Below are 22,160 nucleotides of genomic sequence, written 5' to 3'. Positions count from 1 at the left end.
CATTTTTCATTCATCCTGTCTTCCAGGCTGCCAAGTTTAACTTTTTTACTAGGCAGTTGTAAACGTGATTCTGGGCGGGCTGCTAGGGGCTGGAGAAATGGCTCAGCCATTCAGAGAGCATACTGCTCCTACAGAGGACCTGCATTCAGTTCCCAGCACCCACATTTGGCAGCTCACAATTGCCTATAACTCCAGCTCTAGAGACTCCAGAGTCTCTTTCTGCCCTTGCAGAAACTTGCACAGACACTTGCACAGACACACCTATACATAATTGAGAATACTTAAAAAAAAAATTGGCTCCTTAAAAAAAAAAAAAAAGAACAGAAAAACAATCATGTCCTGTGGGTTGGAGATGTATCAGCAATTAAAAGTACTTGCTGCTCTTGCAGAGGCCCTGAGTTCTATGCCAGCACATTAGGCAGCTCACAGCTCCCTATAACAGCAGCTCCAGATAGATAATCCAATGCCTTTGCCTCTGTGGGCACCTGTACTCATGTGTACCTACTCCCCCGACACACACACAGGTACACACACATATACACAAATTTAAAAAATATTTTTTATTAATTTATTCAGTAACAAAATATTTTTTAAAGAATCAGATTCTGGGCCTTCAAGATGTTTAAAGAGTAAAGGAATCTGCCACCAAGCTTAGCCACTTGAGTTGGATCCCCAGGAGTTGTTTTCTGACTTCCACATATGCCCACAAACAGAAATAAATAATATGTACAATTAAAAAAAAAAAAACCTGTGCCTTAGTAGATTTGGTCCTCCAAAGGTGAGTAAAAGCGTGAGTGATAGACCTAGAGTACCTAGCCGGGCCAATCATAGGAGGAGATTCCCTGAAGAGGGAGCAGAGAGAAAAGCTAAATGTTAGAAAATGAATTTATCTAATTCCCTTTATTATATTTACCCACTCCTTTGCTAAACCTGTATTTTGTCTTGTGGCTGTAATTAGGGGAGGAGATAGAGATGTATGAGGAGTTCCATTTTTAAAAAAAAATTCACTTTAATAAAAAGATTTATGTTCATGAGTGCTTTACCTGCAAGTATGTATGTGCATGCAGTACTACAGGACGCCAGAAGAGGGCGTCTAATCCCCGGAGCTGGAGTTACAGGAGGTGTTGATCCACCATGTGGGTGCTGGAAATCGAACCCATTTCTTCTGCTCGAGTAGCTTTTAACCGCTGACCCACCAATATCTTATTTTCTTTTTATGAACACGACTCAAGGTTTGGATATTTTAAATCCAAAGGACAGAACAACTAGCGGTGTGTGCGTGCGTGCGTGCGTGCGTTGCCCTGTTTTTCTCAGACTTGGTCGTGCAATTAGCTCTAGCTTTCCCAGGAATTTGCCATCCTCCTGCCTCAGCCTCGAGCCTGCGGGCACTGAAGAAGCTCACGTTTGTTTCTAAAAAACGAGGAAGCGTCCCTCTCTGTTCTTCCAATCTCTCAAGTAGTCCCACTTCTTAACCTCGCGACCTAACACAGACGCAAATCCCTGTTCTGTAGCTCTCAAAACTCATCTCTAGATAGTGAACTACCGAGGTAATTCTTCGGAGTCCGGACGCCATCTCTGTGAGTGACCAAAACAGCTAAGAATGGCCGCCAGCTTAGCCAAAGGAAGAAGCAAGAGCAGAAGCCGTTGTAAACAAACCCGAAGTCGTCGTGCTCAGGCTCCTCCCCCACGCAGGGGGTGATTCATCCTTAAGCAGGAATCTGGGCGTGAGCAATTATTTCCCAACCAATCAGGGATGGGATTCTCCAACGAGGGCGGAGCGAACGGACAGACGTTAAGACCAATCGCAAGCTGGAACTTCTGAAAGAGGTGGGCGGGCATTGTTTCACATGTAGACCAATCAAGATCAGGGAAGTGAGCGGCATTCTCTAATGTCCAATAGCTGGACGGGGGGGTGCCGGGCAGCCAATGACTGGCGCTGGGGGGCGGGGCAAGAGGCGCGTGTGAGGCCGAGGTACCTCGAGCGTTTGTGCGCGGCGGCTCGCACTCTGAGGGGGCGGCGCTGTGCTGTGGTCGGGACCTCGGGGCGGCGTTGTCCGCGCGGCCAGGTGGGTCCAGGCGTCGGGGCTGGGTTCCTAGGGCCATCCGGGGGCGCGCACGGCCCCCACTCTTTTCGGGAGCGCCCGGGAGCGCGCAAAGCCCCTCTGCCCGCGGGCTGTCCGAGAGCGCGCAGAGCCCCCTTCCCGGCGCGGCCCGGGCCCAGGCCGTCCGACGCTCCGGCGCTCGCTGGCCAGCTCCCCTCACCTTATCCTTTTCCACCATCCTTGCCGTGACCTGCCTGCCGACTCCCGGGCCGCTTCTCCTGTCTTCTGCCTTCCACAAGGTCCACCCTCAACCTCAGGGTTTTAGCCTCATTTTCCCTGAAAACTAACGTCCCTCACTTTGCTTCTTGTAGGCACCTGGGAGGGTGAAGGCGAGAGAGGCAGATGACGACGCTGAACACAGGCTCTGCAAGGTTCGGAACTGGAATGGGGCTTGTTTAAACTATTTCTGCCTCCCTGACATGCCCGTTTGATCACTCTCCCTTTCTAGAATCTTTGTCCCCATAAAGGGCTATTGCTCGAAACTGCTGAAAATGCAGGTGAAGAGGCTTGTTAGCAGCAAACCAGTTTGAAATCTGTTAAGCGGCTGGAACGGGATTCTATTTGGCCGATCCCAGTCAGAGCGTTCATTTACACTGTAAGGAAGGGCCTGGTCATCCCGGACGTCCATAAGATACGGGACATATGGGATTATATCACACACAGCCTCTGGGTGAATTACAACAGCCCAGAGACGACCTTCAGCATTGTCTTCACAGAAGATTTGTTTGCACTTTGATAGTATGGCAGTGTTTGGCTTCCAGTAGTGGTTCTAGCCATATGTTTCTAGATGGTCTTTTTACACTGTCTCATACCCAAATAAAAACATGCCAGACGTTTCCTTGGAAGAAATTAGCTCATCATCATTCGTGGCTTTAACTGAAAATTTAGAAGTGGAAGAACACTGGACATTGGAAGGGGGCATATTTTGGAAGCTGGAGGAAACTGAATATTAGAATAAGAGCCCAGTACTCTCGGTAGAGAGGGAGGGAGAATGAAACTATGTGTGTGTGAGCAACTGCATTGTTCTTATGTTGTCATTTTCATGACTTTATATCTGGAATTGTTTTTCTTAGTTCTCGAAAGAGAACAGTAAGCTGTGGCATCAGTAGGCATCAGATTCACTGTTTTTGAAGTTTGTAAGCTTTTGTGGGAAAGCCTTACTGTTTTTCTTAACCGACTTGGAGCACATAACAGTATCGTTCCTTGTGCTTTGCTGTGGTAAGATTTTTGTCTTTTAATGGAAAAAGGAGTCTATTAGAGTGAACTAAAAGCAGTCTTTACTCGTAGGTGACAACATTGTCTTGTTGACCATATGTTTGAGCCTTATTAGTGACTCACACTGGAAAGAGCAGGATCTTAAAACTGTTGTAATTTATGTCAGTTATAGCGGTTGTCAGAGTCATGGGCAAATCGCAGATCTCTGAGTTGGTCACTAAATTGTCTGCATTTGAAAACCAAATATACATTTTGTGTCTTCGATAAATCTGCGCTTAGCGGTTACTTGTTTGGAAATTTAGAAGACGGTAGCTTGTGCTTCCTTCCCGAAGATCTTGATCTTAGAGTTTAGCAGAGGAGAGACCTATAAGCCAAGGATTTAATGCACAGAGGGCTCTGCAGTTCAGGGTGTGTGAAGGGGAGAAGTCCTCTTTGCCCATGTCCCCGCCTTCCCTCTCCTTGCTCTAGACTTCCTGAAGTGCATTTTCTTAACCTACCTGTCTCATGTGGATTATAATCTTAAATTCTGAAAACCATTTATCCTGCTAGATATTGTTCCCTATATTTTACACAACAGAAAATGATTTTCAGAAGTGTGAAACAGGTGCCAGAGTTACAACTGAAACTCTGTCCATTTAACCCCAAAACTAGAACTTGTGGCACAGAACTAGCTCTGCTGCCTCTGTGCTCTGGCATCTCTGTGGTGTGAACAGGTAACTGAGAAGGTCCAACCTTGCCTCACCCCACCTTAGCTTAGAACAAGTGCAAAGAGCAAGTACGCTGCCATCTACATATGCATGTGCATGGCTTAGGTACCTGACAAAAACAGCTTAAGGAAAGGAGCATTTGTTCTGGCTCACAGGTTGAGGGGCACAGTCCGTCACAGCAGCAGGAGTTGGAAGGAGCTGGTCCTATCGCATTCACAGCCAGGAAACAGATGAATGCTCTCACCTCGATTCCCCCACACACCCCTAGTTTGGAATGCTGCTGCTCACATTCAGGGTGGGCTTTCCTCCTCAGTTAATCTTTTTTCCATACCCAAAGGTATGTTTCCATGGTGATTCTAAATCTAGTCAGATAACAGTGAAGATTAACCATCACAGCATGAATGACTTCAGAAGCACCACCAGTATCAATTTGGAGATTTACATGCAAATTTTAGCAAGTAAAAAGATTTGCACATAAGAAGTATCCTTGTGAATGGTCTCTAGTCCTCATTTCATGGCACTCCTTTATTCCAAATCCATCTAGAATGGTCCAGTAGAATAGTGTATTAGGTAATGTGCTCACTATTCATTCATTCAACAAATATTTATTAAGCACTTACTATAAGCTGTACTCTAGATGGTAGCAAATGAGCTAGAGATTAAGGTCCTGTGCTCTGAGCTTTGTAGTTGAGTCAGAAAGACAGCTAGGGCTTGAGTGTATTGAAATTAGAAATTTATTTCATCTGGGTTGATACCAAGCATACTCTTTCCTGCAGCAAGGCCTAAGAGAACTTCCAGACCATTTCTATACTCTTTCATCTTCTCTTACCCACTCTGTCTGTGTGCGTGTGTGCACTCACACACACCGCAGGTATGTTTGTGTGCATGTGAATATGGAGACCAGAGGTCAACCTCAGGTGTTTCTTAGGACCTGGCCACCTTTTTGAAATCTAGGTCTGCCATCTACTAAGTGAACAACTGTGGTCCAGCTTTAGACTTTTGAACCTGTGTCCTAATTTCAAGATTGGTGATGTGTAGTAAACATTTTTGTGTTTCAGGGAAGAGGCATACACACGTTACCTGTGGGGATGGGGGAATGAATGTAAAGGAAAATGGGAAATCGTTTCTTCATCCATATTGTTTAGACCTTAGTGCTTTCAAAGCCATATAGAGCAGCAGTTCTCAACCTTCCTAATGCTGTGACCCTTTAATACAGTTCCTCATGCTGTGGTGACCCCCAACCATAAAAATATTTTGTTGCTATTTCATAACTGTTACTTTGCTACTTTTATGGATTGTAATGTAAATATGTGATGAGACCCCTGTAAAAGCATGTTTGACATCCAAAGGGATCATGTGGTTGAGAACCACAGATACAGAGCAATATTTAAGATATGATTTTAGTACCTTCTCATGCTTTGTCCACCTAATATTTATATTTTCCAAAGGAGACTAAGACTACCAGACCTTTAATATTCTAAAACGAAAGATTCCTGCTGGGGAGTGCTTTGAGCCAAGCCATGTTCTTGGTTCCTGATCTCCAAGTTTAACTTTTATGTTGTCTTTAGCTAAGATATACTGTAGAGGAATTTTATTTCAGAACATGGCTGCTCTAGCAAGACATCACATCCAAAGACCTTCTATGTCTCTGTGATACAGCTGGAATACAAGGGAGAGAGGCAAGCAGATCTGAGTTCAAGGCCAGCCTGGTATAGAGTAAGTTTCAGGTAAAGAAAAGCTTAGGTCCAGGTGTGGTGGTACGCGCCTTTAATCCCAAACAATGAAGGTAAAGTTTGTAGAAGGAAGCACCCATGTTTGAAATTGAGTGGCAGAAAAAGTGATGAATCAGAGAAAGATTTGACAGAGTAGGATATCCCCAACTCTCACGGGAAGACAGGGGAAAGGGAAGCTACTTAAGGGGCAATACAAAAAGGGAGGGAGACTCAGACAGACAGAGTGAGATCGAGCTAGAACAGTTTTACCAGGTGGAGGCAGTTTTACTGGGAAAGTTTTACAGTGAGAGGTTGGATGAGAAAACAAGTTAGAGACAGGTGAACACAGAACAAGCCAGAGAATGAGAAGGAGCCAAAAGATTAGAGCACTTTGCTGGACTTAGTTTGAGGCCAAGCAGAGCAATTCAGAGGCTGAAAGAAAAGCCAGATTGAGTAAATTAGCTGGAAGAGGAATTTGAGCCAGAACAGCTGAGTTGAACCAGCCAGCCCAGAGCTCAGTAAGAACAAGAAAGGGTGAGCTTATTAAGCAGTAAATGTCCGAGGCTGAAAACATTCTAAGCCTAGGTTAGCAGATGACGGCAGTTATCCTCTCAGACAACAATTGAAACAGGAAAATAAAATTTCATTTTACAAGATACTGAGTCCTGGTCTGATCTCTCATGGACAAAGAAAAAAGGTCGATTTCTTGTGTTATCTGTCTCATATAGTAGTATATTTGAATAGGATTCTGGAGACAGTTACTTTTCTTTAAAGGATAGCTGAGGAGTCCTAGGGTTTGTGGGTTTCTCTTTGGTCACCTATCTTACATGATAATAGGTGCTATCAGATAAAGCATCTAGCAAAATGGTTGGCACCTGTCAAATATTCAATACATCATCCTCCTGGCGCTGCATCTACATGTATTGTGGTAGAACTACTTGTTCATATGGCTGTCTTCTTTCCTACACTGAGCTCCGTGACAGCAGACTCCACCGTTGCATCCTTCTACCTTTGACGCTTGGTTGGGAACCTGATACATGGCAGCTGTTGCACATGTATCTGATCTGGGAACTTCTCAACTCCTGAAAGGCTTTCCAGAGGTGTTACTGTAAGTAGATTTCTCCCTCACAGAGGACAGCTGTGTCCTTAGCCAGTTCTCTTTGGTGGATAACATTGTACTATTACAAACTATAGTGATGAGCACAGTCACATGTCCAGTTCAAGCTTATACAGGCTTGATAAAGCCTCTGGAATAGTTCAGATTAGATCCCAACTGGTCACATGTTTACTAGGCTAAAAGTCAGCCCCATTCTTAATTCTTATTATATACAGTAACATGAAGCAAGACTTCTTTGGACAAAGCCAGTATACCCTTAAGGGATATGTATGTATCTGATTAGAATGACTAAACAACACCATTAGTCCATTTCTATTTTTGAAATGTATACATCTGTATGTATACACATGAACATACATAGCAGGTATAAAATAATAATTACTGTCTGAGGAAAGTGTCTCTGTGTTCCCATTATTTTGTCTATTCTATTTTTTGTGCTTTCCAATTTTTACAACAGTATGTGCTATTTCTGAACTATAAAATTTTCATTGAAAATACCAATTCAAAACCAGGCCATGGTGGTGTACACCTTTAATCCCAGCACTTGAGAGGAGAGGCAGATGGATCTCTGAATTTGAGGCTAGCCTGATCTACAGAGTGTCAGGACAGCCAGGGATACACAAAAAAACCCCATCTCAGGAACGAAGAAAGAAAGCTAGCTGGAAGAGGAGTTTGAGCCAGAACAGCTGAGTTGAACCAGCCAGCCCAGAGCTCAGTAAGAACTAGAATGTCTGTACAGTCTCAAAGAGCACATCTTAGAAATTCCCCATGGCGGTCCATATGTCACTAGCCGCTCCTTTCCTAAGTTAGACTGAACTTCACTCCTCTTTTATTCCACATTACATGGTAAATCAGTTGTCTCTGTCTCTGATGTGTGAGCTCTATGGGAGTGAGTTTCTTTGTAGTTTCAGCACTTAAACAGTGTATGATGCATGAGAGAGTCATGGGTGCTGAGTGAGTAAATGACTTCACTGAGTTACAGACTGAAGAATGTAATACAGGCATTAGTGAACTGTTATACCTGGGCACCAACCAGAGTTTTACATTTCCCCCTAAAACTTGCACTTGTTGTAAGTTTCTGCAGTCATGATTAATTCATGTATTCCGTGCCTTTTGGCCAAGCCATTTGCAGGTCACCCCACCCCCCTTTAGTAATTTTTCATTATTTACTTTTTTTCTTACTGTGATTCTTTTTTTTTTCAGTCATGCATGCTCAGGAAACTTCATTATCTTTTCATGCCTGTGCCTACCTGACATGGAAGCTGAAAACTGGAGACAGTGATTAAGGAACGTGTGTGTGTGTGTGTGTGTGTGTGTGTGTGTGTGTGTGTGTGTGTGTGTGTGTGTGTACACACATACATTTATTTATTTATTTTTGGTTTTTCGAGACAGGGTTTCTCTGTGTAGCCTTGGCCATCCTGGACTCACTTTGTAGACCAGGCTGGCCTCGAACTCACAGCGATCCGCCTGCCTCTGCCTCCTGAGTGCTAGGATTAAAGGCGTGTGCCACCACGCCCGGCTGTGTGTACACAAACATATAAACTGTCTTAAGATAGAGTCTGATGTAGGTGGGCTTGGGACTCTCATAGCCAGCATGCTAGGATTACAGGTGTGTTCCAGCCCACCCAGCTACAGATAATTTTTAGATTTTTACTGTTTGCTAGAGAAGATGGTACTATCTGAACTGAGCCATCAGAGAAAAGTTTGGGTAAATTAAATTGTAAGGTAGCCATTGTTCTGAAGTCTGGCAGCACATCAGAAACAACCCAGGCATTTTCTTTAAAAAAAAAAAAAAAAATATATATATATATATATATATATATATATATGTGTGTGTGTGTGTGTGTGTGTGTGTGTGTGTTTCAGGGGCTTCCCTCTAAACTGTTTAAGTTGCAGAGCTGACATGTTTAGAAACCTCAGTAATTGTATGTATGCGTGTGCGTGTATGTGTGTGTAGGCCAGAGGTTAATGTTGAATGTCTCACACTCTCCACTTTATTTATTCACTGTTTAGAAACCTCAGTAATTGTATGTATGCGTGTGCGTGTATGTGTGTGTAGGCCAGAGGTTAATGTTGAATGTCTCACACTCTCCACTTTATTTATTCACTTATATATTTATTGAGCTAGGGTCTCTCTATGTAGCCCTGGTCATCCTTGAACTTGTGTAGATCATGCTGGCCTGGATTTCACAGAGATCCCCTTTTCCCTTTTACTTTTTGAGACAGGTGACTCGCTACACCTGTAGGTCACTGATTCCACTAGACTTCCTGGGTAGTGAGCCCCAGGGATCTTCCTGTTTCTGCTTCCCCAGTCTTGGGGTTACTGATGTTTACAGGAGTTCTGGGGCTCAGACTCAGGTCTTAATTCTCAAGCACTTTGCTGACAGAGCCATCTCTTCAACCCAGTGACCTAAGTAATTTTTATGTAAACATCTGGGGGCTATGTCTTAGGTCAGATTAGTGAATTTTCTTGTGAATTTTCATCAGCCTGTAGAATAAGAAAATTGAGCACCATACAGTGTTTTTTATAAAAATAAATTCATGTAGTTTATCAGATTGTCCTTTGCATTGAATTAAGGCTTCCCTAGTTTTTCAATGCTAGATAATTCCTTATAAAATGACATTGATGAGATTTTTACATTTTGCAATAAAAAAAAACTTGTAATCCTGTTTTCCTAAAGATTTTTCAAAACGTTACTGGCTTATGACTTCTGAGGTACTGTAGAATACTCACTCTCAGAAATGAGGTCCTTTGGAAGGTGACTCTGTAGAGGCTCCTCAAGCCTGTGAGGCCAGATGAGACTCAGCCTAGAAAGATGTGCTCTTTGTGGTTTGTGATACTCTGAAGCTTCTAGGGTATCATTGTTAGACATTGTTCATACTTCTAAGCAAACAGGTGTTTGTGTGAAGACTGGTCTGGGTACAATTTTGTCATTAAATATTGGTGAATCTGTTGGTTCTGCCTTTGGAAGTACTTTTAAGTGCATTAGGGAGCTTATTGTGATTTTTTTTTTTTTTTACATGTTCAATAGGATAATTTCATAGAACATTGGTGCATTGTTTACAGAAGCCTATGGTCTGTTAATAGGCATTAGGTTATTAAAATAGCCAGTTGTGATGGTACATACCTTTAATACCACACTCTAGAGGCAGAGGCAGGGGGATCTCTGGGAGTTCCAAGCCAGCCTGGTCTACCGGGTGAGTTCCAGGGCAGCCAGGGCTATATATAGTGAGACCCTATTTTAAATGAATGAATGAATGAATGAATGAATGAATAGGTATGTGAGTCTGATTGCGCAATTATAATAAAATATCTTTGACTGGATGTTTACAAAGAATAGAAATTTTATTTCCTTGTACCTCTGGATGTTAGGATCAAGGTGAGGTTGTTCTTGCAGGATGCACATTTATCCTCTCTGCTGTCCTGACAAGGTGGAAGGCAGAAGAGTGAGAGAGCCAGATACTATGTGAAATCGTTTGATCCCACTTAAAAAAAAGATTTTATTTTATGTATATGAGTGCTCTATCTACATGTACATCTGCATGCCAGAAGAGGGCATTATGGGTATAGAGCGTTCTGAGCCACCATGTGGTTGCTGGGAATTGAACTCAGGACCTCTGGAAGAGCAAACAGTGCTCTTAACCTCTGATCCATGTCTCTATCCTCCCTCTCCACCCAAACAGGGTTTCTCTGTGTAGCCCTGGTTGTCCTGGAATTTACCCTGCTTGTAATCCCAGTACTCAGGAGGCAGAGGCAGGCGGATTGTTGTGAGTTCAAGGGCAGCCTGGTCTACAAAGCGAGTCCAGGACAGCCAAGGCTACACAGAAAAACTCGTCTCGAAAAACCAAACTAAATAAATAAAACAAATTTAAAGTAAATAAATAAAATAAAATAAATGACCAAATTAATAAAATTAGGAAGGATTTGGTAAATTAGACAAGACTTCTTAGCTATGAATTCCTATAACTGTGTGTGTGCACATGTAGGCTTATACAAGCCTTCATGTGCACATGCAGAGGCCAGCATTAGGTATGTTTCTCTATTGCTCTCCACCTTATTTATTTAATCACTAAATAAATCACTAATCACTTTGCAGCCTGATCCCAGCCCCTTCCCTTCTCTGGGTCCCATCCTTACACCTCCCCTCCCCCTACTCCCTCCTCTCCTTATTTTTAAAAAATGTTTTATTTATTATAATTTATTCACCTTATATCATTTAAAAAAATTTTTTTTAACACAGCTTCTCTCACTGAACCTGGAGCATCTTTATTTTGCAAGTCTGGCGTGCCATCAAGCCCCAGGGATCCTCTTTCTTCCACTGCTCTAGCCTTGGGATTGTAGGGCATACCACCACATCTGGCTTTTTTACATAGGTGGTAGGGATCAAATTCAGGTTCTTTATTCTTACACAACAGGTATTGTACCCACTGAGCCATGGGGTTTGTTTGTTTTAAAGCTTTTCTTAGACTAGTACTTGAAGAATGCCAATTTGGGAACTGCTATTGTAGAATTAGAATAACTAAAATTTCTATTCTTCATAGAGTTTTGCCACTGTATTAAAGGAATGGCCTATAGTCCTCTGTAACCTATCAGAAGGATGTGTAGCAAATTAACAAGCAAAAAAAAAAAAAAAAAAAAAAAAAAAGTGAGGAGTTGAGTGCTCTGTGATTGTGTGTGTGTGTGTGTGTGTAAATGCTTATAAGTGATGTTTCTAACTAGGAATCCTGGATTAGAAAATGTTTTCTGGATGCTTGTCACATGATTGTGTTCTTGGCTCTGGTCCAGGGGCCTACCTTAAGCTTAGGATATTGGTTTTTCCCAGAGGGTCTACATCAATCTGTCAATGCAGGGCTCTTTACAGATCTGTAATAGGATGGACTGCAACATCAGCAAAGAGGTTCAGTTTAATTTGCTTTCATTGTCTTTCTAATTTGGGAGTCTTCACTTTAATTTAAAAGTTGCCTCTGTAATTTGTCTTTGTTTTTTGTTGTATTTTAGCTCTTAGGAATCACATAAGTGACCTTTCTTAGTTTCTTGACTTTCTCACCCACTAGTAATTCTTTTGTTATTTGGAGATGTTGTGGTTTTGTTCTGATTTGGTTTTGGAGGCGCAGGCAAGGTATTGCTGTATAGATCAAGGTAACCTGAAGTTGACCATCCTTTCACCTCATCCTCTCTGGTGCTGGGGTTGCATTCATGTACCACCACAGATGTCTTAAGTAGTAAGTTTTTGAAAGGTTTTTTGTTTTTTGTTTTTTTCTCTTTCATACTACAGATTGAACCCAGGGCCTTTCAAATGATAGACAAGGGTCTGTCACTAAACTATATTCCCAGGCCTCTTTATAGTTTTTTGTTTGTGTGTTTTTGAGATAATATCTCACTCAGTTACTCAGTCTGATCTTGATGTTAGTGTAGTCCGGGCAGGAAGTGACTTTTCAGCCCCTCTGCCTCAGCCTCTTGAGTAGCTGGGATTTACAGGCCAGTACCACAGGCCTGGCTTTGTCAATTTGTAATTACAAGACAGTTAAATTTCCTGTGTTTTTGACAAGCACATTAACAGTGTGTTGTAAGCGATGTTTTTGCATTGGGGAAGGGTAACCAGTGGGGTATTTGTGACTTGTGGTCAGAATAGGAAAGCTAAAGCCTACGTAACCACTCATAAAAATGGAAATGTGGAAGATGATAAGATCATTCTAATTAGAGGGTATCGTGGGCTTGGTATTCAGCATCTGTACATATGTCCTGTTGATCCTCCTCACCCTACAGAAAATGAGCGACTCTGCTCTCGTCTTGCCTGGGCCCCCCATCAAATGATGAGTTTGTACACTTCATAAGAAAGGACTGTGAAATATGGAAAGAGAAATACACATAGTATGAAGTAAAATATGGCATATAAAACAAGTTCTACATAAAAGGCTTAATGTATGTGTATGTTTTTGTTGTTTATTTTACACAGTGCTCATTTGGTAGCACACACTACCTTCAAACTCATGATCCTCCTGCCTCCACAGTGCTGAGATAACTGTGTAAGCCATCACACCAGGCTATAAATTTGTTTTTTTCTTTCTTTCTTTCTTTTAGTACTACAGATTGAACCTTAAGTAGTATGTGTCTGATTCCAGCACCTGAGAGGATGAAGCAGGTGAATTTCAAGTTCAAGGCCAGCTTGAGCTACATAGTAAGACCCTGACTTAAAAGAAATGTGTGTGGTGTGTCCATGCAAGCATGTGTATGGAAATGACCCTGCAAATAATTAGAAACCAAAAGGGAACAGGAAGCTGCAGTTTGATAGGGGAGTCTGGCAGCTGTGTGGCAGCAGTCCTGCCGCAGATGGCAGTGTTTGTGTGGCTCTGACATAGGTCATCTCCCTGTACATGCTCTTGCTCTTGTCTGATTCCATGCTCACCATGCCACCATCTGTTATCAGATGAATCCCAGGCATTTGCACCTTTGATCATGAGAGTATCTTAGGTATTCAAGAATAACTGTTGGGCCAAGCATAGTAGCGCGCGCGCGCGCGCACACACACACACACACACACACACACACCTTTAATCCTAGCATAGCCAGATATATCTCTGTGAGTTCAAGGCCAGCCTGGTCTACATGATGAGTTCCTAGCCAGTGAAAGCCACAGACCCTGAATAATAACTACAGTTAACAACAACAATACAATAGCAACAACATATCCTTCTGCCTTCCCAGGACCTAAACTATCCTTTATTTCTTCTTTCTCCACTAGAGCCTCTTACAGTCACTTAATACTGACCTTACTATCGTAAAGATAGAACTTTTATGGTTTCTGTTTTTGTTTTTAATTTTAGGCCGGGCATGGTGGTGCATACCTGTAATCCCAGCACTTGGGGAAGCAGAGGCAGGTGGATCTCTGAGTTCAGCCAAGGCCAGCCTGGTCTACAAAGTGAGTCCATGACAGCCAGGGCTACACAGAAAAACCCCCATCTCAAACAACAACAAGAGAGCACTTTCTGCTGACCTCTGCCCCGCTAGATCCCACCAAGTCCTGCTACTTCCTTTGGAAGCTGTCTCTCAGTGTCACCTGCAGTTTGTTCCACCACTGTGTAACCTTCCCCCTCCTTTCTCTTCACGGAGGCAGCTCTCATTCAAGTTTTAAGCAGCCTCTATTTTCTTGCCTTCTGTAGACACTCCTCAGCCGTTTGTTTGTTTTTTGAGACAGGGTTTTACTGTGTAGCCCTGGCTGTCTAGCTCTGTAGACCAGGCTGGCCTCAGATTGACAGAGATCTGCCTACCTCTGCCTCTCAAGTGCTGGGATTAAAGGCATTTGCCACCATCACACATTCAGCTGCTTCTTGTTCGAACTTTCAAAAGTCTTCAACATCCATAGATTAGGCATGTATTAGTGTCTTACTATAAACTGGTGGCTTAAAACTGAATCACAGTTCTGGAGGGCTGTAATCCTGGAAACCAATGTATCTGAGGCCCACAATTCCTCAGTGGCTCCAGGGAAAGCTCTCTTCTTCTTTTTCAGCTTCTGTTGTGTATCGGCCCTCTTTAGAGGGGATATCACTTTGGCCTCAGCCTCCCTGGTCACATTACCTCTCTTCTCCCGTCTGCAAACACTGGCTCCTTGTGTTTCTTTTATAGGAACACTTATTAGTGTTCACTTGGATGGTCTCTTTGTGTCAGGGACCTTCATGTAATTACATCTACAAAGTTCCTTTTCCCAAATAAGATAGTATTTACTGATCTAGATTAGTCTGTGGGCTTATCTTTGGCAGGAGCCTTTCACTTAAGCAAGTGCACTGGAATTGTACAGTCTCGTCTCTCAGCTGCTTCTCAGCCTCATTTTCATGTTGTCTTCCCCTGTCTGATTCCTTCAGGTGCTGGGTCCTCTTTCCATCTACTTTGCTCTTTCTCTTTAGATAGTGTCTTTAATTTATATAAATAATCATTCCACCTGTCTGTGTTTAGCCAGACTTCTATTCTTGTTAAGTACAGCCAAGCCACTTAACATCAGCACTTGAGTGGTTTGGAGGCGTTGCATATTTAACATGTCCACAGCTGAGCTCATCACATTTCTTAGCTATCCCCTCATCACTACCCAAGAAAGGTTTGTGCCTCTCAGAGTTCTGTAGCCAGTGAATGACTGCCATCCACCTGGGTCCTTGGCAGTTCAGAGTGTTGAACTGACAAAGCATGTGTTTTTAAACTGTCACATTAAGAGTCCTGAAGCACATTATGGCTGGGAACCGAGACTCCTATTCTAAACTCTTGACTGTGGTCATTCAGGTCTTGTGCAGCCTCCCATGCTCCTGCCACATGTCTACAGGGTTGCACACATTGCATTTAGTATCTTTCCCAGTTTTAGCCATAATGACATTTGCCGTGTTCAGCATGTTTCTTGTTGATGGCTTAAATGTAAAGTGTCTTCCAAAAGTTCCTGTGTTGAAGAATTGGTCTCCAACTGGTGCCATTATTGAGGTAATTAGGTCACTAGGATACTAACTTCATCAGTGAGTTAGTCTGTTGTTGAGTTCATTGATCACTGGCAAGGAGGACTTAGAGGACGTCAGTCACTAGAAGTATGCCTTTGAAGGGGTTGTCTTAACCCATGTATTCCCCACTCCGCTTCTCTCTTGTTTCCCGGATGCCATGAGGTGAACAGCTTTCTTCCCCCGTGCTCTTCTGCCATGATGTTTCTACTGGAGCCAACTGGGAATGGGTTGAAATCATGAGCCAAAATAAATCTTTCCTCTTCTAAGATATTTGTCAAATATTTTGTTGTTACATCAAAAACTGAAAGAATAACTTTCATATTGTTCTCGTATTTCTGTAGTACAGTGTAGACCCAAGCTAGACCTGAAATCTATCTCATATAGAGTCTGATCTTGAAGCACTCCTTAAGCACTGTCCTGTTTCACACTTACATGTTTCCACATAGCTACTTAGGAATTAAAACAGCAGATATTTACTCTGAGGGTAAGGAATCTGGGAGTAGCCTAGCCCTGTGTCTGTGTTTGAGAGTCTGTCATGAAGTTGCAGGCAGGCTGTCAGCTGAGGCTGTGCTTGGCAAAGCTTGATTGTGGGAAGATGTTCTTCCAAGTTCACACATTAGCGACTCACTCCCTGTCACCCAGGGCAGCGTCATCTTATTCTTAATCCGGTTTATGAAACTTGACATTTTCTTTGTCATCCCCACTACATTAGACTTTGATACAAATGTGCCTGGCTTTGAGAAAGGGTCATGTTAAATAATGCAAACTGACGAAGAGGACTGACCAGAAGCAGCTCACCATTGAAGCATTTGCGTGGTAAGCTAGGGAAGAGCTGTGAACAGAATGCTGCATGAAACTGGGAGCTCAGAATTCAGTGATATTAAGGGCAGTGATCCCACATCCTCACATTGCAACATCTATGTGCAGCCAGAGGAGCTGCAATCTCTAGCAGAATCTCCTGTTCCCAGCTAGCTACTAAACCACGTTACAGACATATTCAGGTACCAGTGCACACTCACCCAGTTGTGTGAGTCTTAAGCTAACCTGTAACACAGAAAGGTGTCTTAACTATTCGTCTGGTGCCCTCTCTGGAGGTCATTTCACCATGTGAAACCTCTTCAATTGCAGTTGAGGGCTGGAGTGGTAGCTCTGTGGGAAGGAACATACCCCATATAAAAGGCCTTGGGTTCAGTCTCCAGCTCTGAGGGGAAAACTAAATATGGTTGGATGGATTATGCGGTCAGAATATAGATGTGATAGTACTTCATTTGTTTTTAAACTCTGTACAGTTATGGCTGTGTTACACAGCTATATAGATTGTTGCTGTTTTGAAAAACCAACTTTTCTTTTTTGTTTTGTTTTGTTTTTCGAGACAGGGTTTCTCTGTGTGGCCTTGGCTGTCCTGGACTCACTTTGTAAACCAGGCTGGCCTTGAACTCACAAAGAAACGCCTGCCTCTGCCTCTCGAGTGCTGGGATTACAGACGTGCGCCACCATGCCGGGCCCAACTTTTCACTTAATGGAAGCTGCAGTTTGAATGTAAAGTATAGATCAGTTGTATGTGACCACTGAGAACTCCAAGAATTGTTTTGTTTCTGTGTTTTCCTTTTTTTATATTCAGTTCTATAACCTGATGATACTAAAGGAAAATGAATCCAGCTTCTACTACTATGTGTTTACAGCTCAGATTATTTCTATGATCTCAAAGTGTGTGTGCCTGTCTCCCTCTGGAAAGCAGTCTGTTTTGGAACAGGAACTAGCTGGGCACTTTAATTCTGACACTGCCTATCTAGAGGTAGCATCATGTCCCACAGATGGAGAACTCAGCCCCAACATACAGCCTCCTCAGTTCAGACAACCAGTTGAAATTTGTAGACCTCTGAAACTTAGGAGCACCTGGCTGTTAATTGTGCCTCCTATTCCCCCACCCTTGGGTTAGCCTGCTGGTCAGTTTAAAGGATATTTTGTAGAAGACACAGACCACTGGGGTTAGTGCTACATGCCTGTAATCCTAGCATCTGAGAGACAGAGGCAAAGAATTACAGTGAGTTAAAGGTCAGGCTGGCTACATAACCAGTTCAGACCAACCAGGGATACATAATGAGACCACTATTACAAATATAAAGAAAGAAGACAACAACAAAAGAACAGATAGCCGGATAGAGATTGGTAGGGTGAGGTTTAGAAATATCTTGGGCTCAGGAATTCCCATCCCTGTGGAGCTGGAGTCACCCCCTTCCAGCTTGTGAATAAGTTCTTACTCACTTTCTGCAAGCTTCCATGTGTTCAGCTGTATAGAAACGCCTTGAACCCCACCTCTTTGGGTTCTTTATGAAGGCTTCATTATAAAAGCAAGATTGAACAGGATGACCCTGTAACAGTGTGGCCAGACAGGGTGTGGTCTGATGCTACAAGACTGCATAGGGAAATCCAGCAGGGCCTGTCTATCCAGATTCTTCTTGGCCTCTGCAGCAATCTGTCCTCCCAGCTATGGGTAGGGCCTCTATTGAAATGGGCTTTTTATGGTCAATCCATAAGACCAGAGAATTTGTTTATGGCCAGCCTGAGACAGAAAGATAGGGGAAGCTCAGAAATATTTTTGTTTCGATTACTTGTCTAGGGGAAAAGAAATTTTGTTCTTGAGACCTAAAGCATTACAAGAGACTGTCGAGGGCTGGGGTGGAGCTCAGTAGCTAAGTGCTTATCTACATGTGCAAGGAACTCTGGAGAAAGAAGGATAAAGGACTATTTTCCACCCTTATTGATCTGAAGCCAAACTGAACCAAAAGGCTGAGGTTCTGTGAGCCAGAAACCATGGATGAAACCCAGGATGGGCCTGTATAAAAATCAAAAGCCAACACACACATGTTGTGCCTGGCTTCTATTCCCACTGTCATGAGCAAGTGTGTCCTGCAGTTTACTGTGCTCTGTCTTGTTCTACATCAGAGTTCTTTTGCTGCTTTCTTTTTGACCTTTGCAATTATGCATGCAGGCTTTGTTTGTTTGTTTGTTTGTTTGATTTGGACGAAGGTAGAGTTTTAGAAAACTGAACTGTGTTTCTATGGATGGTTTCCAGATTAGTGGGCAGAAGTAACTGCCTGTTGTAAACAGCTCCCAGCTAAGGCCTTGGGAAGGCCAGCCCAGCACAACCTACTGCACAGCTAGGCTTAGTCCCTGTGGGTTCTCTGTGTTTAGGAATGCACAGAGATTTTATTTTACAGATGCTTTAGCACTCAAAGCAGGCTTCTATCCTCACAGTGCATATGGAAGGCAGCAGTAGCGACCTGAATTCCTCCTCCTGGGGAAAGGGAGGTACCTTCCCTCTGAGCCTGTATTGGGAATAAACTTTGATTTCTTCTGTCTCCCTCTATAGTATGCTAAACAGATATATTGCTTACTTGGTACCCTACTTAAAGGTCTGTTTAAAATAAAATTATTGGGTGGGCAGTGTCTCACTCTAGCACAGTCTGACCAGGAGCTCATGATAATCCTCTTGCCTCAGCTTCTGGAGTGCTGGCATTCCAGACATGAGACACCATGCTGCCCTAAAATGAAATTCTCTTAGAACTCTTGAGCTGTTTTTCTAACTATTCTTACAGTACTAGAGGTTGTATCCAAGACCTGATATACATTGAGATAAATTTCCAGCATATTTGTTTGTAAGAGATTATCCCTGAATGCCCTCTAGCTTGCTATGTATCTGAAGCTGACCTTGAACTGCTGGTCCTCCTGTCCCCACCTCCCAAGTTGTAAGATTAAAGTCCTTTGTTACTACTCTTGGTTTTTCCGTTTATTTACTCTTCAACATTCTACCATGTTTATTTTACAAAATTGCATTTTAAAAATGTTAATAACAAATTTTAGGAAATTGCAGGTACATTGGGTCGATTAAGCAAGCTTTTCTTTTCGTGCGTGCGTGCGTGCGTGTGTACTCAAAGCCTAGACAACTTTCAGCTGTGTTGCTAGATGGCAACAATAGAAAAATAAAGGAAACTTAAATCCCAGTAGCCAGAGGTGTCGAGTGGAGATGAGGGTGGAGATGAGAAAGCAGGGCTAAACTCAACTAAGCAACTTGGCATATGAATGAATGGCAGCATGAATAGACCTTTGCTTTGCTTCTTTTTTTTAATATTTATTTTTATGTGTATGGGTGTTTTGCCTTGCATCTACGTCTGCACTACAAGTGTAGCTGGTGCCAACAGAGACCAAAAGAAGATGCCAGATCCCTTAGGACTTGAGTTAACAGATGGTTGTAAGCCACTGTATGGGTGCTGGGAATTGAACCTAGGTCTTCTGAAAAAGCAGCAAGTGCTTCTAACTGCTGAGCCATCTCTCCAGCCCCAATAGCCTTGTTTCTCAAAAGTGGAGAGTCTAATTGGAAGAAAAATTTATGCACTTGAACTGGAACAAGAAATGCCATTAACTGTGTTCCTCAGGCACAGCAGCTTAGAGGAGGAAGGGAGAAGTAATGACTATAGAAAAAAGGCATATAAATGATATCAAAAATACCAAATTGAATTTAAGAACTGTGACAGTTCATATTGATTGCCAATTTGGTGAGATCTAACTAGAATCATCAACGAGCCCAACCTCTGTGCATGCCAGTGAGGCAGTTGCCAGATGAGAAGTATACGGCACCATCCGTGGCCTAGGATTCAGGACTGAATAATAAAAAGGAGGAAAGAAAGGTGAGCATCAGCATTCTTTACTGTCTGTTTCCTGACTGTAGTGCAATGTGATAGCTCCTCACATACTTGTCTGGTTCTGTGAGCCAGAACAAACCCTTCCTTAAGCTGCCTTTGTCAAGTATTTGGTCCCAGTAGTAGATAAAGTAATTAATATAGAAGCCAAAGAAAAGAATTACAGACAGGTGCCTTAGTTCACTTGTTAATTTGCTATGCTAGAGATGAACCACTGCACTATAAACTCAGCCCATGTATGCCTTTAAAAGCTATAGGCAAGAGCTGGTGAGATGGCTTATGGGTAAAGCACCTACTACCACCCCTGATGACCTAGGTCTCATCCCCAAGACCCACGTAGTAGAAGAGAACTGACTTCTACAGATTGCCTTTGGCATTCATTTGTGCACCATAGTATGTGTATATATACGTGCATACACACAAAAAGTTTAAAAATCAGGAGGCTAGGCATGGTGGTACATACCTTTAATCCCAGCACTCGGGAGGCAGAGGCAGGAGGATCTCTGTTAGTTCAGGACAGCCAAGGCTACACAGAGAAACCCTGTCTAGGGGGGAAATTTTAAAAAATTGGGCAGGAGAGATGGTTCAGCAGGTAAGAGCATTGGCTGTTCTTCCAGAGGACCTGGGTTCAATTCCCAGCACCCACATGTCAGTTACTGTCTGTAACTTCAGTTCTAGGGATCCAAGACCCTCACACAGATAAACATGCAAGCAAAACACCAGCAAAAAATAATCTATACAGGTATAAAAATGTCAAATATTTTTATTTAAAAAATCATACACAAGACAGACAAAATTAAGGATAGTAAAAGTGCCACCAAAAGCTACGCAAAATAACTTTAGAAATTATGAAAGACAGGGACAAGTTATGTGTGTCTGTAGAAAAATGGCCAATGTCCTCAACAAAATACAAGTGTAAACAAAAAGCTGTAAATAACTAAGGTATGAGAATAGGAATACTTTTTAAAAATGTTCATGAAGAGCCGGGCGTGGTGGCGCATGCCTTTAATCCCAGCACTCGGGAGGCAGAGGCAGGCGGATCTCTGTGAGTTCGAGGCCAGCCTGGTCTACAAAGTGAGTCCAGGATGGCCAAGGCTACACAGAGAAACCCTGTCTTGAAAAACAAAAAACAAAAAAAACCCAAAAAAACAAAACAAAAAAAAGCTCATGAAAGTAAGGAAATAGGCACTGCTGGTGAGAATTTAATTTTTTTCACTGTGTGTGTGTTGTGTGCATGCATGTGTGTTCAGAGAACAACTATGTAAAATCATTCCTCTTCTTTCTACAATGTGGGACTCAGGAATACAACTCAGTCCTCAGGCTTGGCAGCAAGTGCTTTTACGCTCTAAACCATCTTACCAGAGTGGCAACAAATCAAGAACTTCAAAAAAGTAAATATAGGGCTGGAGAGATGGTTCAGTGGTTAAGAGCACTGACTACTCTTCCAGAGGTCCTGAGTTCAATTCCCAGCAACCACATGGTGGCTCACAACCATCTATAATGTGATCTGGTGCCCTCTTCTGGCCTGCAGGTATACATACAGGCAGAGCACTGTATACATAGTAATAAGTAAATATTTTTTTAAAAGGTGAATATAGCCAGTAATGCAGTGGCTGTGTTTCTGAGAGATAGTCAGAGGAAATCAGTAAGATGGACAGAGGCTCTTCCAGACTGTGTCATATAGAAACACTGGACGCAGTTCCCAAGGCAGGGTTGCATGCTGACATGTCAGATGGTCCTGTCATCCTGCTAGTGAGGAGGGATACTGGGAATGTATGTATGGAGTTTAGGGGTAGGAAGGCTGTGTGCACTCTGCTGCTTATTGTTCTTAACTGTAGATGACTGGACAGCTGGCCAACTTTTTATTTTTTTAAATTTTTTTTGCTTAGCAATACAGTGGAGGGTTTTGTTTGTTTTTGTTTTTGCTTTTTGGTAATCCCTCCAACCTCACTTCCCATGAACTGTGCTACTTTTGAAATACATTTTAAAAGAGAAACGGAACTTGGAGTTGGGCCTGGTGCTGCACACTCCTTTAATCCCAGCACTCGGGAGGCAGAGGCAGGCTGATCCCTATGCATTCAAGGCCAGCCTGGTCTACAAAGAGTCCAGAACAGTCAAGGCTACACAGAGAA

General features: G+C 42.8%; 1 protein-coding gene across 1 annotated transcript in view; it reads left to right on the top strand.

Moving 5' to 3' along the window:
• Positions 1–1,958: 1,958 nt before the first annotated feature.
• Paip2b (poly(A) binding protein interacting protein 2B) overlaps positions 1,959–22,160 on the top strand; it is a 25,555-nt gene continuing 5,353 nt past the window's right edge. Inside the window, exons 1-2 of the mRNA XM_051154816.1 lie at positions 1,959–2,066; positions 2,414–2,473. Coding sequence (XP_051010773.1) covers positions 2,445–2,473 — 29 coding nt within the window. The 5' untranslated portion in view covers positions 1,959–2,066; positions 2,414–2,444. The remainder of the gene's footprint in view (positions 2,067–2,413; positions 2,474–22,160) is intronic.

This window comes from Acomys russatus, chromosome 13, assembly GCF_903995435.1.
Source record: "Acomys russatus chromosome 13, mAcoRus1.1, whole genome shotgun sequence".
Taxonomy (NCBI): domain Eukaryota; kingdom Metazoa; phylum Chordata; class Mammalia; order Rodentia; family Muridae; genus Acomys; species Acomys russatus.
The sequence above is the reverse complement of the archived record's forward strand: the minus strand, read 5'-3'. Positions and strand labels throughout refer to the sequence as shown.